The sequence below is a fragment of the Elephantulus edwardii genome, unplaced genomic scaffold (assembly GCF_000299155.1).
Source record: "Elephantulus edwardii isolate Elephantulus edwardi_28Jun2011 unplaced genomic scaffold, EleEdw1.0 scaffold00060, whole genome shotgun sequence".
Lineage (NCBI taxonomy): Eukaryota > Metazoa > Chordata > Mammalia > Macroscelidea > Macroscelididae > Elephantulus > Elephantulus edwardii.
Genome location: NW_006399810.1, coordinates 17,547,473 through 17,564,238, shown reverse-complemented (window position 1 = coordinate 17,564,238; position 16,766 = coordinate 17,547,473). Strand labels below are relative to the sequence as shown.

The following is a 16,766-nucleotide window of genomic DNA, read 5'->3' as shown; positions in this document are numbered from 1 at the left end:
GGATCAATTCTGTGAATTGGGTGCTGGGAATGAGTGTGCTTGAAACTGCAAGGTTGGCAGAGGATAGAACAGCGTTTAGGGCTCTTGTACATAGGGTCACTGTTGGTTGCAAGTGACTCGATGGCATGTAACAACAAAGAACACTGCACATACTTTGGGCACATTGCTGGGGGTGGGGGACAGTCCACAGAGAAGGACATCATGTTTGGAAGGGTGGAGGTACAGTGCAAGAGAAAGATCCTAGATGAAATGCATTGATTCAGTGACTGGGGTAATAGAGGTAGGCATGTAACAGACAATGAAATTGGCTCAAGATAGAGAAGGGCTCAGAGCTGTGTACATAAGATCACTCAATGGTACGTGACAACAAACTAAATAATGTCTGTGCCAGAATCAGGGAAAGAGGAGTCTGCTTGATGCAAATGTTTTTTATACTGTGATCTGCTGGGGTCCCCTATGGAAATGTCACACTATTTGTTGTTGAATGCACACCCAGGCACAGTGTCCCACAGGATTCTTAGTGGCCTACTTTCAGCGTCAGATGACCAGTCCTTCTTCGTCTTCCTCATCTTGGTAGCAAGTCTCCATGAAAGCAAGGTGGGGACTGCACTTGAGGTCCAGAGACATCAAAGAACTTTAAAATAGGTACAAAAAATTCAGGGAGAAAAATTTTCTTTTGCCCATGGCAACTTATGATTTTCAGGACACAAACTTCAAAACAGCTAAAAGAACCATATCAAATTTTTGTTTCAGGGATTAAAATCCTTTTTAATGTTAAAGAAAACAATTCATCAAACCTAGATTAAATGTTAAGTGTATTTTTATCATTCAGTGAAAATATTTGTATTCTGTAAAAGCTCCAGGGACAAAGTAGTGGCTTAACACATTATTTTTTCCCTCTTTTGCTGTGTACTGTGGAGTCAGATCTGCCTGGCACAGGAGGTGCTCCTTCTCCAGCAGAGCATCTGGTGGATTTGAACAGCACCACCTACAGGACTGCAGTCCAGCTTCTTGCCACTAGGTGATCACCGCTCCCTTATACATTACATTCGGACTGCAATGAGCTGTAAATAAGTATGTTTGAGTAAATACTTGTTTTAGAAACCTTTCTCCAAAGGCAACTCTTGAATCCAGATAGCTAGAAATGTATCAAATTATTTCATGAAAATCCCAAATCCAAGAAAATATTCAGAGAAAGAAAAGTTGGGAGAAGTGAACTAGAGAAAAATCAGTAAAAAGTACATCACAACAGCAAAGCAAATCCATCAATCCTTTACAAGAGATGATGGTGAGAAAACATATAATACAAATAGGCACGTGACTGCTCATTTAACAGGATTATAGTGAAAGAGGAGAAAATACAATAGTAAGGAGAAAGTGAGCTTTAGATTTGGTTACACCACATGAAGTGGTTGTATTTATCATGTAACTCAGGTTCATATCCCAGCACCTCATTTACTTGGACTTTGATGAAGTTTTTCCAACTTTTCTGACCTTGTTACTTCATCTGCTACATGGAAATGACTAGCTTCCTTACAGAGCTTTAAGATTATATAAAATATGTAAATCTCTTAGCACTTTTTAATACACAATGAATTGTTAAGTGTGTTCAAGTTGACTACAACTCTTAAGTAATCCTTTGAAGAACATCATACCCTAACATGATGAATTGTAGACCTAAGTTTGACATGCGTGAGTGCCAAGGTCTGCTCTGCAAGAGGCAGTAACAAATGAATGTTGACACCTATGTAAGATGAAGGAGGTGAGCTAGCTCTTCACTCATTGCTGCTAAGTGGTTTCCCAGGTAGATTGCAAGCTCCAGAGAAGCAAAGCCTTTGTTTGGGTTAGGAGCAAGCTCCCTGCAGATTGTACAGAGGTCACTTCCTTCCCATTCAAAACGGGACCTGTCGCTCTCTTACAGTGTAGCATTATTTAGGCCACTAGCTTTGGAAACACTCATTACTTTGGTATCAAAATATCAGAGGATTAATATCAGTAGGACCACAAACATTTATTGAACATTTCCACCTGTAATCTCATCAAGAAAGCACTATCACTTCACGTTACTGCCCTTGCACATAGCAGGAACACGTATATAGGGAACCAAAGAATGCTAAAGTCTGCATCCTTAGAATATGGCTGTGTGCTTTGCACATAGAAGGTATCTTCAGAAAGATTGCAAGCAGATCTCACACTGAGAAGACTGCAAGCAGTTCCCACACATCTTTAGACATTGACTTTCATTATTATTCCTGCTCTTGATAAGGTTGATGCAAGATGAGAGAAAGCAGAGCTTATGAATACAAAGAAGTCTTGGTTGAATGTATCTATGTACCCAGCCCATCTGAGCCCTATATTAATCTTGATGTTTCTACTTGTACCCGGCCTGCCTGGGCTCTATGATATAACCCTTAAAGTTTCTATTTCCCTGTGAACCATCTCTGTTTCCAAAAGGTATAAATAAAGACAGCACAACTGCCTGGGCCGGTCCTTTTTTGTCCCGTCTGGTGGTGTCTGTCCTGCTTTGTTTCAGTAAGTTGTTTGTCTCTTGTGTCTTTATTTATTAATTTCTTCCAGGCATAATTTCCCCCAGAGAAACAGAATAAGTGGTCCCCAACACACGTTATCTGTTAAACTGACTGCAAAGCACCACATAACCTGTGTCTTGAACTTCAAAAAGAACTCCAAAAGGTGAAAGGACAAGGGAGGTATAAACAATGAACTAAATGACTGTAAAAGAACGCTAAAGAGAAAATAATGTTCAAAACAGCAGTTACTAAAAGGGTGTATTAAAAAAGTGAAGGACATAAAAATCCTATTTCCTGTAATATCCTATTTTAAATAAAAGTCTTATTTCACTTCTTTCAGCAGTGTAAGCTGGAAATGTGACAGTGCAAAGCAGCCTGAGCCCTCCAAGGGGCTCCCATCTGCATTTCCTGCCTGTTGCCTCGTGTAGGGCACCTAGTGGGCAGGACAGGCAAAAGGCACAAACATTTACTCCACTGTGCATAGTTTTGTCAAAGAGAAGCTCATAACACAATCAGATCCAGAGGTGAAACATCACATTAACATGGCAGTATAGAGGGACTGACAAGAAGGTCAGAGTGAATAGAAAACCCAGAATTTTCTGAGGTGTGACTTGAGTCAGGCTTTGTGGCAAATACAATTTGAAAAGGGATAAATTAGTGTACAGAGAGCACAGTAACTTCATTAAAGAGGGAGAGTGTGCAGGCTTGTTTTGGAGACACTGCAGTTTCCGTGCCAGACTACTGCTACAAAGCAAATGCTGCAACAGTGGGTCAAAGGAACCTTGGTGTTTCCCAGCACATAGAAGTTACATTTATAACATAAGGTATTCTATCAAGTATGCAAGAGCATTACCAAAGTTTGAAGTGTCCTGAGAATTACTGAGATGTGGCACAGAGACATAAAGTGAACACATGCTGTCTGAAAGGGGTGCTGATAGGCTTGCTTGCCACAGGTTCACCACAACATTCCAACCTGTGGAAACACGGCCTGTCTGAACAATCCAACAAAGTACGCTGGCACAGGCTGAGTCCACACAAGTTTATAACGAGTGCCGAGGGCTAGGATTCAAAAGCTTTAGACTTTATTGGTCCAACTTTTATAATTTTCAAACCTCCCTGTATTGTGGTTAAATCGTGTGAATGCTGATATTTCAAAGACTGTAAACATCATTCTGATTCAACTCTGTATCTTAACAAGGGTTTCAGATCCCCACACAGAAGGCATAGGGTAAATATCTGCTGAATGACCAGAGGACTTCCAAGAAAAACCAGCCAGAGTCCAAGTATGTGGGTTCAGGCTGGGTAGCCACCAAGGCTTCAAATCAAGCAGCTGCATCCAGAAGTTTTATGTGAGAATAATGATTCCACGCATTTCATATCTGTGGGACGGGGGAGCTTCAGTGTGAGCTCTTCTGCCCACCACAATCACAGCAGTCAGAGAAGGTTGAGGAATTTATTAGAGTATGAGAGGCAAACACACCCCAGGTAACAGAAAGAAAACTCTGAAAATGTCCCTTCAAGCCAAGTGGGGGCCTGGCTTTGACCTCCCCAGAGGACAAGAGACTGGCAAGTCAGCAACAACATTCTCTGGCAGTCACTGGCCAGGGTAAAGGTCTCTGCCAGGACTGTTGCCACACCCTGCCAAAGGTGGAGAGAAGACAAAGACTGTTTACAGAAACAGTACAGAAGCATAAAGAGCTATAAGTAAAGTCTGACACAGAGAGAAAGAGAGGTGCAAAGAACCTTACAGAGAGGCTTTTAGGTCTAGGTGCCCCAAATACACTGTCAAGTAGGTCCCTAAAATGTCACTGAAAAGGTAAAATGTCTAATGTCTTCAAGAGTCCCCTGGACTTCTCCCCACATGCCACATTACACCCCAAGATGCACATGGTATAGCCCAAAGGTTATACTTTTGGAAAAAAGAAAATGAGAAAGAGCCCTGTTGCTCTGTAAGGAGAGAAGGCGCTGAAGACTGCTGGGCCTTTCCCACGTGAGCCTGTGTTCTGCAAAGCAACTTCCCAGCAGCATCACGGCACAGCTCTAGGTGAGTGTTTCACCTTTTGTCACCTGTCAAAAAAAAAAAATAGACATTTAGATAAATTGTAAAAGACTGTGGAAAACAAATGCATTTGCCATTGGACATAGCAGAACTGCTTCCACACAGCTCCCATAGCTGTCAATCCTCTCAGACACAAATTTCCTCACCTTCCTCCTAAAAAACGGCTGGTGGGTCTCAACCTTCCAGTTAGCAGCCTGGTAATTGACCCACTGTGCCACCAGGATCTAAAGACTTGATTTTAGGTCTGAGTAAGCCACTAAAGAGTGACAGAATATACACAGCTCTGGAATCACAGACTTATGGCAAATTCAGATGAGGCACATTTTTTTCCTTTATCATGAGTACCATCTGCTCTCTGGGCTGCTTCAACAATAAGTGGAAATGCACACTGCCCCTAGGGCAGCCCCTGCCCATCATACTCACCCGGGCCTCAATGTATTCTATTCTCCGTTCAAGGGCTGTCAATTTCTCATTTAGCGTTGCAAGTCTTGAGCGACAAGACATATCTGCCAAAAGGAGACTACTGTTCAGGATTAATGTCACTTGAAATACAGACATACATATTCTAAGCCAAAATAGAAGACAAAGTGATACATCATGCACAGTATATATCAGGGAAGAGGACAAACAGCAGGACAGAAGCGAGCAAAGTCAGAAATGTGTTAGAAACAAACTGTTCACAGAGGATCTGCTGAATGAAAGGCTGACCAAATGTGGCATACAAGCAATAACCCCGTGCCTCCAAAAGTCTATGTTGTGTTCTCAGAAAGGAATGTATATATACAGTCTATGACAAAAAGGACTATGCACATGTGACTAAATCTAAGGACTTTGGGACTGGGCCCAATGTAAACACAGGAGTTCTTAAAGGTAGAAAGGGACTGACTTAATTTGTCATTCCTGGCTTTGAAGATGAAAGAAGAGGGCTGTAAGCAAGGAATGGAGATGACTATTAGGAGCCTCAGCTGTCAGCCAGCATGGAAGCAGAGGCCTCAGTTCTATAGGAGGGCAAATCCTGCCACAGTGCACAACAAACACATCCTCCAACAGAGCCTCCAGAAATGGGTGAAGATTTGTTGATGCCTTGAATTTAGTCCAGTGGAGAATCGTGTCAAGACTTCAACTTACAACTTTAAGACAGTAAGATGCTGTAAGATGCTGGTTAAGCAGCCTCATTTGTGGTAATGTTATGGTGGCAACGGAGAACTAATGTACCAAGACTGCAGATGGCCATTTGCTAATAGGCAAACCAAGTGTCAAGACACAAAACAAAAGACACAGAAAAGGCCAAGAAAAAAATAATCTCAATAGAAAAGAAAAATAATAAGAAACTAGCAGCAGAAACTGATTGAAGGGAAAGTGAAGGGTCTCAAGCCCATGGAAGACATGACCACTTTTCCAGGAGGACAGAGTCAAGCACAACTCAGCGACGCGACCCTAGGAACAAAAGGCCCTCTACAGCTATCTACATTTACCAAAGTTCATAGGAAGTTTTTTAGAAAGTGGATGACACTCCTATTTCCAAACCTGTCATAATATGTTATTGTTTTTATGTGCTACTGAGTCATCTGCAATGTATAGTGACCCTATGTACCGCAGCTTTGAACCCTTCCCTGTCCTGAGCCAGTTTCACTAATTCTGAAACACCAACCCCACTGCCCCAGTTACTGTATCAATCCATCTCATCCAAGGTCTCCCTCTCCTGCGCTGTCCATCCACCCTTCTGAGCATGATGCCCTTCTCTAAGGACAGCTCTCTCCTGGCCACGTGCCCAAAGTAAGTGAAGCACAGCTTTAAAATCCTAGTCTCCAAGGAGAGACTTGGTTTCACCCTCTCCAAGGTGGACCTATTTGTTTTCTTGGCAGTCCATGGTATGTTCAAGACTCCTCTCCAGCACCACAACTCAAAGGCATCTATTCTTCCATCATCCTTAGTCACTGTCCAACTCTCTGAAGCATAAGTAATTACAAAGACCATGGCCTGAAGCATAAGTAATTGCAAAGACCATGGCCTGGATTAGGCAAACCTTTCTATCTAGACTGACACTGTTGTTCTTCAGCACTCTGGAGAGGTCCATGACAGCAGATTTTCCCAGTGCAATTCGTCTTTTAATTTCCTGACTGCTTTTTTTTTTAATTATAATTCTATTTTATTAATTTTCATAAACATTTACAGAGATTTTGGGTTTCCACTCATTCATTGTTGCACTATTCTCTCTACCCTCCTCCCAGTTTGTTCTTGTCCAAATGCCACAGTGCTTGTCAAAGCCAGTTCTGATTAATCTTCTTTGTCAGTGTATCCTTTGCCATTCCCTATCACTCCTCCCTGAGAGAGACTTCACCCTGAGTCATAAGGAAAAGGGGACGGCGTATTCTCTTAGCTACTTCCTGCTGAAAAGGGACGCTGTGGGTTTCAGGGTGAAGATCTTCTCTCACTACTCTAAAGGGCCCCTTTGGCAGTAGGAAACACATAGACTATTATGGAGATTGATTTTGGAATTCAGATGCACTCTTATTGATTGTGCTTGGCTGTACATGTACATATCCTTCAAGATGTATCATGGGGGTGTTGCAACCTAGAAGACACAAATTTGACTAACAAGTTATAAATACATGAGTCCAAAAATTATGGAAAAGTAAAAGAAAAGATTCTTTCATTGTTTTACAAACCCTCCCCCAGGTCCCCTCCACCATGCAGCCCTCGCTCTAGTCTCCTGTGATGACAGAAATACCCAGTTACATCTCTCTTTTAAACGGTTCTCTCCCTCCTCTGTTTCAGTGCAGTATACATTATTGAACCCATCTTACTCAGTCTCTCCCCAATCCCAAGGACAGTCCCATTCTACAACAGTGGCATCATGTAATATTTGTCCTTTTGTGACTGGGATATTTCACTCAGCATAATGTTCTCCAGAGTCAACCATTTTGAATAATATTGCATGAGTTCCTTGTTTTTTAATGCAGCATAGTATTCCATTGTGCGAATATACAATTCGAATTCCTGACTGCTTGAGTTAAGAGTGTTGACTGTGGATCCAAGCAAGCTGTAATTGTTAACAACATCAATCTCTTTCCCATCTGATATGGTGCTGCCAAATGGCCTAGTGGTGAGAATCTTTGTCTTCTTTATGTTGAGCTTCAATGCATATTGAAGACTACAGTCCTTGACCTTTCGCAACAAGTGCATGAGGTCCTCCTCAGTTTCAGCAAGTTGTGTCATCTGCATATCGTAATTTGTTAATGACTCTTACTCCAATCCTGATGGCACACTCCTCATAAAGCCCTGCTTCCCGAATGATTTGTTCTGCATACAGACTGAAAAAGTACAGGGACAGCATGCATCTCTGATGCACTCCTTTCCTGATTTTGAACCATGCAGTGTTTCCTTACTCTGTTCTGAGGACTGCTGCTTGGTACAAGTATAGGTTTCATATAAGCACAATCAAGTATTCTGATATTCCCATTTTCCTCAAGGTTAGTTACAATTTATTGTGATCCACACAATCAAATGCCTTTGCATAGTCAATGAAACACAGATAGATATTCTTCTGGTACTCTACTTTCTGCCAAGATCCATCTGACATTGGCAATAATGTCCCTACTGTCATGACCTCTTCTAAAGCCAGCCTGTATTTCTGGTAGTTCTCTGTCAATGTACTGTTCAAGTCTTTTCTGCATAATCTTCAGTAGGATTTTTCTAGTGTGTGATATCAGTGATATTGTTTAATAATTACCACACTCTATCAAGTCACCTTTTTTTGGGATGGGAATAAATATGGATCTCTTCCAGTCAGTTGGCCAAGTGTTGACCTCCAGATTTCCTGGCACAACTTGGTGAGCACATGCAGGGCAGCATCTGCTTACTGAAACACGTCAATTGGTATTCCATCAATTCCTGGGGCTTTATTTTTTGCCAAGCCCTTCAGAGCAGCCTGCACTTCCTTCTTCATCACCATTGCCTTCATGCTCATATGTTGTTTCTGGAAATTCTTTTGTGTCAGCCAATTCTTTTTGGTACAATGACTCTGTATACTCCTTCCATCTGCTTCCCACCCCACCCCACCCCATCTGCTTTTAATGCTTCTTGAATCATTCAATATCTTGCCCATGGCATCCTTAAGGATTCCAACTCATGGCGTGAATGCTGAGTGAGTTTGGCCCTTTTGATTTTCTGACTCCAGCTCCTTAAACATTTCATTATAATATTTTGTCGTTTCCCCAAGCATCCCTTTGAAATCTTCTACTCAGCTCCTTATCTTCATGGAACCCATATTCTTTTCAGGAAAAATCAGAATTGTCTTCTCTTCTCTTCTACCTTTTCTGATCTCCTTTTACCATCTCATCCAAAATGAAGCCTAGATTTCCTCTAATAATAACTTTTCTTCCCCCCATATTCAGATTTTTTTTTTACTTTGGAATTTAAAAAATACATTACTGTACATTTTCTTCCCTCCCTTCCTCCCTCCCTCCCAATGTATCACTTGCTCCTGACTGTTGTCATACATCTTATTAGATATGCTATTACAAATTTTCCTCTCTACAGACAATATGACTTTTCTTGCTTCAAAGTCCTTTCAACCTACAGAAGAAAAAAGTATCAAGCATACTAATTTTTCTCCACCACCTCCAGCATGGTTTTTGAGGCATTTCTCAATACTTTCACTGTTTAAAATATTTACTTGCTGAGACACTCTCCCACTCAGTGATCAGAACACTATCTAATACCTTCCTTTTCATTTCTTCTCTTCCACTTATGCAAAAGCACTTAAGCACACACTTGGACAAATCTCTCTACACTCTATCCACAACCCAGCAATCTGCTTCCAGAAGCAGTGCAGCGTAGAAGACCCTCTGGAGTTCTCTGTAACACATGGGCCACCATGACGCACACATGGCTGTGTGAGAATGAACTTTTCAGTCTGTACTGCATCAGGCTGTCATGTGCCAGCGCTAACTCCATGGCAACTAATAACAAGGCTATTAGATTAAATAGTGTGAAGACTATTTAACAACATGAGATAATGTTCACACTTCAAAGTCAAGTGATACCTATGCACTAATAATTTATAGGACTCTTACAAGCCTGGGATAAAGAGTTATGCTGGCAATCCAAAGGAGGTGGTTTGAATTCATCAGTCGCTCCGCAAAGAAAGATAAGCAGGCTCCTCCTGTGTGATTTGGTGGAGAGTCAGCTATGGGTCAGCTCTGACTTGATGGTACACAACAACAATGTATAATTTACTTTCAAGTCTGTTTCCCCACTATAATGTGTTAATCAAAAGTGGGCACTGCTTCAGTAGTCTTAATAATTTCAGCATCGTACCTGACATACAAATACCATAAAAATTACTCTGGTATGTTGGTGGGACAAAAGATCACATGTATTGACTACTTATTTTACCAGTGTCAGTGATGGGACAATGGACTCACAGAGCTGAAGACCCAATTCCCTCACCACACAGGGTGGACTCCTGATCACATGGTCCCATACTTCTGAGATGCTGGGGTCAAAGTTATTCTCTACAGATCTTAAAATCTGCCTCTAGCCCAATTCTTCTATTTTTAAGGTTTTTATTTATGTTCATGTTATTCTTTTTCATTCATCTATTAATTGTTGCTGTACAGAGGTAACTCGTGGTTGCTGTGATGCTGAAGCCTGTGACAGTGATGTGCCAATTGTGGTAATGGGCACCCATGGTGGACAGTGTTGGCTGGAGCTTCCCGACTAAATCAAGCCTGGAAGCAGGAGCGGCATCCACTTCCAAAGTGGCTTGCCTCTTGAAAAACTATGTACGAACAGTGCTCAGGCTGTTCGTTCATAGGGTCACTATGAGTCATCTACGACTCCACGGTATTAAACAGCAACAACAACAACAACAACATTAATTGTTATTCTTCATTATTGTTTTAAATAGCTTTATCAGTACCTAATTTGTTGTTATGTGATGCTCCAGGTTTTCAGAGGCTGTAAACCTCATGAAAGGAGACTGCTCATTTTTCTCCTGGGTATATGTAATTCACATACAATAAAACTCACCTGCTTAGAAGTACACAGTTTTGAGTACACTTTATCTAATTTGAGTATGAGCATCCCAGAACTCCTCTTTTCCTGAGACATTGACATTTCCTGTCAGGACTGTATTGTGGTTGTTGCTGTGTTCTGTTGGGGTGAAACTGACCCTCCAGCGTGTTTTTACCAGCAGTAAATTACATCTTTCTTCCATGGAGCAGCTGGCAGATTCAAACCACCTGTCTTTGGGTTGACAGCGCAGTTCCATACCAGAAAGCCACCAGAGCTCCCTCCCTACAAGACCAGATCTCTTTTTTAGTGCTTTTGGAAACTAATAGGCATATCACATACACTATTCGGGAAAAGCATGGATGCTTTAGTGACTGATTAGTCATTTCTTTTAAATAGAAACATACCAAAATTATGTGTACATGAGAAAGGAGTTCTTCCTGGATGTCTGTTTAAACTCTGTCAACCTGGTAATGAATCAGGAACCAAGAAAAAGTCTATGCTACTGGCCTACATGAATAAGCATAGTCGAGAAAAAGAATTATGTTAGAACACCACAAACCTAGACTACATTTCAGATCCCATTAAGCATGTACTAGTTCAAATAACTTCACTTCTGAAATAGCTTATCTCTGGAAACCCTATGAACTTGGAGAAACGAAGAAAGTTATACACGTGTTCAGGTCTTTTGTTCATTACCCTATGAACTTGGAGAAACGAAGAAAGTTATACACATGTTCAGGTCTTTTGTTCATTGGGTCGCAACTCAAGAGCACTTAGCAGCAGCAGCAACAACAACAACGACGAGTGAGCTCAGTTAGCCTAGTGGACAGAAAGTGATGCTACCAAGCCAAAGGTAAGTGATTTTAATCTGTGGCTCTCAGGCTTGGTTTTAATTGTTTTTGGTCAAATATTCTTCCAAGTGGTACATCACTGGTCTGTCCATTTGCTGTACAGAGGTAACTCGTGGTGACTGTGATGGTGAACACTGTGACACTGATGTGTCAAATATGATAATGGTTTCCAATGGTGGAAAGTATTTGGTGGAGCTCCCTGAGTAAAAGAAGCTTGGAAGCAGGAGTGGCATCCATTTCGAAAATAGCTTGCCTCCGGAAACCCTATGAATCTGGAGAAACAATGAAAGTTCTACAAGTGTTCAGGTCTTTCGTTCATAGGGTCGCTATGAGTTGTCTATGACTCGAAGGCACTTAACAACAACAGTTCAAATAAAGTTGAGAAAGCATTCAACAATTGAACACATTTGCAGTAAGAGTAAGAATGCCAGTCCTAGGCGAGTTCTGGTGGCCTAGAAGCAAGAAGCTGAACTGCAATCCCAGAGGTGCCTGGTTCAAATCCACCAGATGTTCTGCTGGAGAAGGAGGGACAATCTCCTCCTGTACCAGTCAGATCTGATTTGATGGTACACAAACACACACAAATAATAAAAAGAATGCCAGTCCCTGTTAGGGAGCTTGATGCAAGATGTTAAGCAGCAAGATCTCGTCTCTCACTTCTCGGCTCATTATTTTGGCACTACGAACATTCAAATTGTCTTTCTAATGACTCCTGAAAACAATTCCTATTTTTCCAACAAGACTCTAAAACAGGGTCACTGTAAGTCAGAACCAAGCCAACTGCAGGGTAACCAACACATATTGGCTAACACAGGCTGAGATCACAGAAGCCACACTCTGTCCACTGGCTTATTATAGTAACTCAGATTTTAAAACAGTCACATTCTCCATTTTTTTTCCCTTCCACTTTTTTGCACATGCTGAATCTTTTGCAGTGAGCATATATTTGCTTTACAATCAGGGAGGGAAGAATAAAAATCTAAAGCTATAATCTCTGAAAACTGATTTTAGACACGTTGTCATATCTGAAGTACAGAACCAGTCTAGTGTCAGGGTGCTGTCGTGCTACAGCCTGTGTGTTGTCAGGTTCAGCTGGCTCTCCAACTCAGAAAGAGAAAACCACACAGAGATCATGATTCTACTCTCACCAGCTCCACTACATGGAAAGGGCTATTCAGAAAGTCACTGGCACATGCAGCATTAAGCACATTAACAAAAAGATGGGAACCACCTACGTGTCCATTAATAGAGGAAAGGATAAGCAAACTGTAGTATTAACACACAATTAAATACTAGGCAACTATAAAGAGTAAGGAAAAGGCTGTGAAACACCTTAGAACATGCATGAATCTGGAAAACACTATGCTAAGTGATGTAAGACAATTACAAAAAGACAAAGACAGGTATACACATAGAAAACTATATTCTTAACAAATTAAGGGATGAGAGGGAAAGAGCAGAATCACTTCTAGGTAGTGGCTGTTGTTAGGTGCCACTGAGTCACCTCACAACAACTCTATGAACAGCAGACTTGAACTCTGCCCTATCATGTGCCATCCTCATGATCTCTGTCCTGCTCCAAGCCCACTGTGGTCGTCTACACAGAAGATGCTGGACATCTTTGGTGATAGGAAAGCCTGGACAATACATCCTAAGTAAATTTAGACACTAAGAATACACAGGAATAATTGAAAATTTCTTCTCGTTCATATTTTCTTTCAAGAAAGGAGGTCTGTCCCTTTGGGGATGTAACTTTCTAATAAATCTATCTTTACTATTTTACTTCCCCCCCAAAAAAAGAGTAACAATTTCAGTAAATGATTTTTTTGTTTGTTTTTAATTTTTATTTTATTATTTTTTGTGTGTACCGTCAAAATGGATCTGACTAGTACAGGAGGAGATTGCTTCTCCTTCTCCAGCAGAGCATCTGGTGGATTCAAACCATGCACCTCTGAGATTACAGTGCAGCTTCTTGCCACAAGGCCACCAGAGCACCCTCAGTAAATGTTATAACACACAGTTTTGTAACAGGAATAGGTAGATAATATATAAATACATGTTTAGGAGTGCACAGTAAGTATGTCAGTGTGCATGTATAGATGTATCAATAGCAGTGGTTTTGGTTTTATGGGCATATGTTTATTTTTAAATTAAACACTACCAAGCAAACCAAGTCTTTTAATTCTGTTTTTCAAAAAAAGAACTTTCACTGTTTCTCCGAGTTGAACCCAATCTCACCATTATTTCATCATCTGCCTAGTAGCATGGATGATATTGATTTCCCTCAAACTTTCCCCTAAAAGAATATGAATAAAGAATGTTATGAAGAACCTCTTGCCTCTAAATATTTCTATATTCTAAGAGAAATCAATAATGAGAACAAATACTTAAGTCAGTGGTACAGACTTAAAAAAGAAGTAAAACGAAAAAAATTTGAGTATAAAAGGAAGCTATTTTTTTGACAACTATTCCTGTCACAACCTGTATAACAAGTTATGTCTGAATATGTATTCCTGAGCAGACATTTAAAGCTATCCCTCATTAATATGACTTCTCTCATTTCCCGACAAGAAATCCCACCACACTAAGTAATAGGAGATGATTGTCCTAGATTGAAACGTGTATATAACTATTTCAACACAGAAACAATATTCTGGTTTGTCCTGAAGTTATCACTATTTCATCTTCAGAATGAAAAATTTCTTGAAGAGACAACTGATTCTTATTCCCTGTCCCTCTCAGAACCTGGGCTGGATAGGGCTCTGGAACGAGTTCTAGATTCTCTTGCTAATGCTTTCTGGCATAACTTTGGCACCGCCACTTTTATATTCCTTAGGATTCATCAGTCATTTAGCTAGAAAATAACTAGTTTTAATTTTATTTTTTCCCCCTCGACATCACTTTCCCCTACATGATCTTGTTCCATGGTACTGCTGAATGTACAGGACAGGACAGGGTTCAGATCTGTTGTGTGCAGAATCGATTCAATGGTACCTAACGAAAAGCTGGAAAAAGAAATCTTACTGTCACTCTCACACTTATGTTTCAAAGAGCAATGGGTTAGATTCTGTTACAGGTCTGCTCTCCGAAAGGCCACGAAAACAGGCAGAAACTTGTCATTTAAGCACAACCAGGAGACGCAGGAAGCACGTCTCTGCTCAAGGTCCTCCCTACGTTTGTTCAGAAGACCAGCTTAGAAGCAGACGGGCCACCTGCAAGATTTCCAAAACTCGAGTCCGAGTCGACAGAAAGGCAAGTGACGACAAATCCCGACCTAGCCTCTCCCCACGCTCAGAACGATACACAGGGGACGGGTAGAACCGACACCAGCGCGGACGAAGGTGCGAAACGAGACGGACTCAGGGGCCGAGGGTTCCACAGCAGGACAGGCTGGCCAGGGCTGCGAGCGGTGACACTAGACAAGACACGAAGCGGAAACTGGACTGAAAGAGGAAGCCCAAAGCAGCAAGGGATGAGGATTCCGGGAGCGATCCCTCAAAGGGTCTCAGCGCCCCCACCTCGGCAGCCTCCCACCTCCCTGCCTCCCTGCCTGCCCGCTGACCGAACGAATTGAGAAAGTCCGCGATTTTCTTGATGCTGCTGGTGATGACCTCAATGTACTCCCGGTTTGCCCAGTCTTGGTGAATCTCCCGCTGCACCGGATCCTCTTGCCCCGCCATGATTGCCACCTAAGGAAGAGCAATTGCGCAGACGCGCCAAACCTACAGGCCGCCAGTGCGCCTGCGCCGCCAGCCCACACCCTTAGCACCCACGACCTCCATGATTTGTGGTGCGCCTGCGCAATGTCAACTCATTTACATTTTGCTCTACTCCCACGTTGGTACCGACAGATGCCTCAAAGCTGGCAGGGGAAATGAAGTGCGCATGCCCTGACAGCTTCTACCGGCTCCCGGGGTCGAGCCTTATAGCCATAGGGGGCGCTTAAGATCACGCAACACAACTCCTTTCCAAACCACCAGAGCACCCTACTTATTAAAGTACTCGAATTATAAGCAATTTTATTTAAATACTTGCAATCTGGTTTGTGAAATTAATTCCTTTTATAAGAATAAGCCTGATTACTTCTAGCAATATCTTTGAAGAAACCATTGCTAACCATTCTTTGATCTGGCAGATTTTATAATAGATTCTTAACAGTTATTAACTGTATTATGCAGATTATACAATTTCGCTTGCAGAAAGTTAAGACTTTAAGTACTTGCTGCAGCAGATGAAAGACTACAACCTTCTATAAAAATTATAGCTTAACATCAAGAAATAAAAAATTCTCACAATTGGGCCAATAGGCAAGATCACATTAAATGGAGAAGTGAAATTGTCAATGACTTCATCTTACTTGGATCCAGTCAACACTCATGGCACCAAAGTCAAGAAATCAGAAGATATGGTGAGCTCTGGTGGTCTGCAATCCCAGAGGTGAGCGGTTTGAACCCACCAGATGCTCTGCTGGCTAAGGAGGGACAATCTCCTCCTGTACCAGTCAGATCTGATTTGATGGTACACACACTAATAATAATAATAATAATAATAATAATAATAATAATAATAATAATAATAATAATAATAAAATTAAAAAAAGAAATCAGAAGATGTATTGTGTTGGGCAAGTCTGATGTCAGAGACATCACCAGTGTACTGAGGAGCAATGATGTCAGTTTGAAGACCAAGGTGCACCTGATTCAGGTAATGATCATTTCAATTACTTGTTGTGCATCTGAGAGCTAGACAATGAATAAGGATGACAGAATTATTGTCTTTGGGTTGTTGTGTTATAGAAGAGTACTGAATGGACTCCTCCAAAAAGCAGATGTCTTGGAGAGAGTGCAGCCAGAGTACTCCTTTGGAGGCAAAAATGGTAAAGGTTCATCTCATATTCTGCAGGCATGCTGTTATTATATGCCATAAAGTAGGAACTAACCCAGAGATGACTCTCCAGAAGGTCGTCAGGGTCAGTAAATCACACAGGAGGAGACTAACCCATCTCCTGTGGAGCAAATGGCAGATCTGAATCACTTACCTTATGAGCTGGAAGCATGGCTCTTTACTAAATGTTGTTAGGAGCTTTTCCTTTGGAAAAAATATCATGCTTCGAAAGGTGGATGGTCAAGAAAAGAGAAGAAGACCCTCAAAGAGACAGACTGATACAGTGACTGCAATAATGGGCTCACTTGTATCAGATGATGAGGATGGTACAGGTAGGTAGGTCAGGGTTCAGATATTTTATTGCTAGGTCTCTGAGCTTTAAAATGATAGCACATAGCGGGCTCTGGTGGCCTAGGGGCAAGA

The 16,766-nt window shown here is 41.5% G+C and overlaps 1 protein-coding gene across 1 annotated transcript; it reads right to left on the bottom strand.

Annotated features, from left to right (window-relative positions):
* Positions 1 to 4,568: 4,568 nt before the first annotated feature.
* LOC102874575 (probable protein BRICK1-like) lies at positions 4,569 to 15,166 on the bottom strand. Its single transcript, XM_006887678.1, has 3 exons — positions 15,022 to 15,166; positions 5,011 to 5,093; positions 4,569 to 4,595 (listed from the first exon to the last, which is right to left on the bottom strand). Exons 1-3 carry the CDS (start codon positions 15,137 to 15,139, stop codon positions 4,569 to 4,571), a joined length of 228 nt encoding a protein of 75 aa, XP_006887740.1. The 5' UTR covers positions 15,140 to 15,166.
* Between the last annotated feature and the right edge of the window lie 1,600 nt (positions 15,167 to 16,766).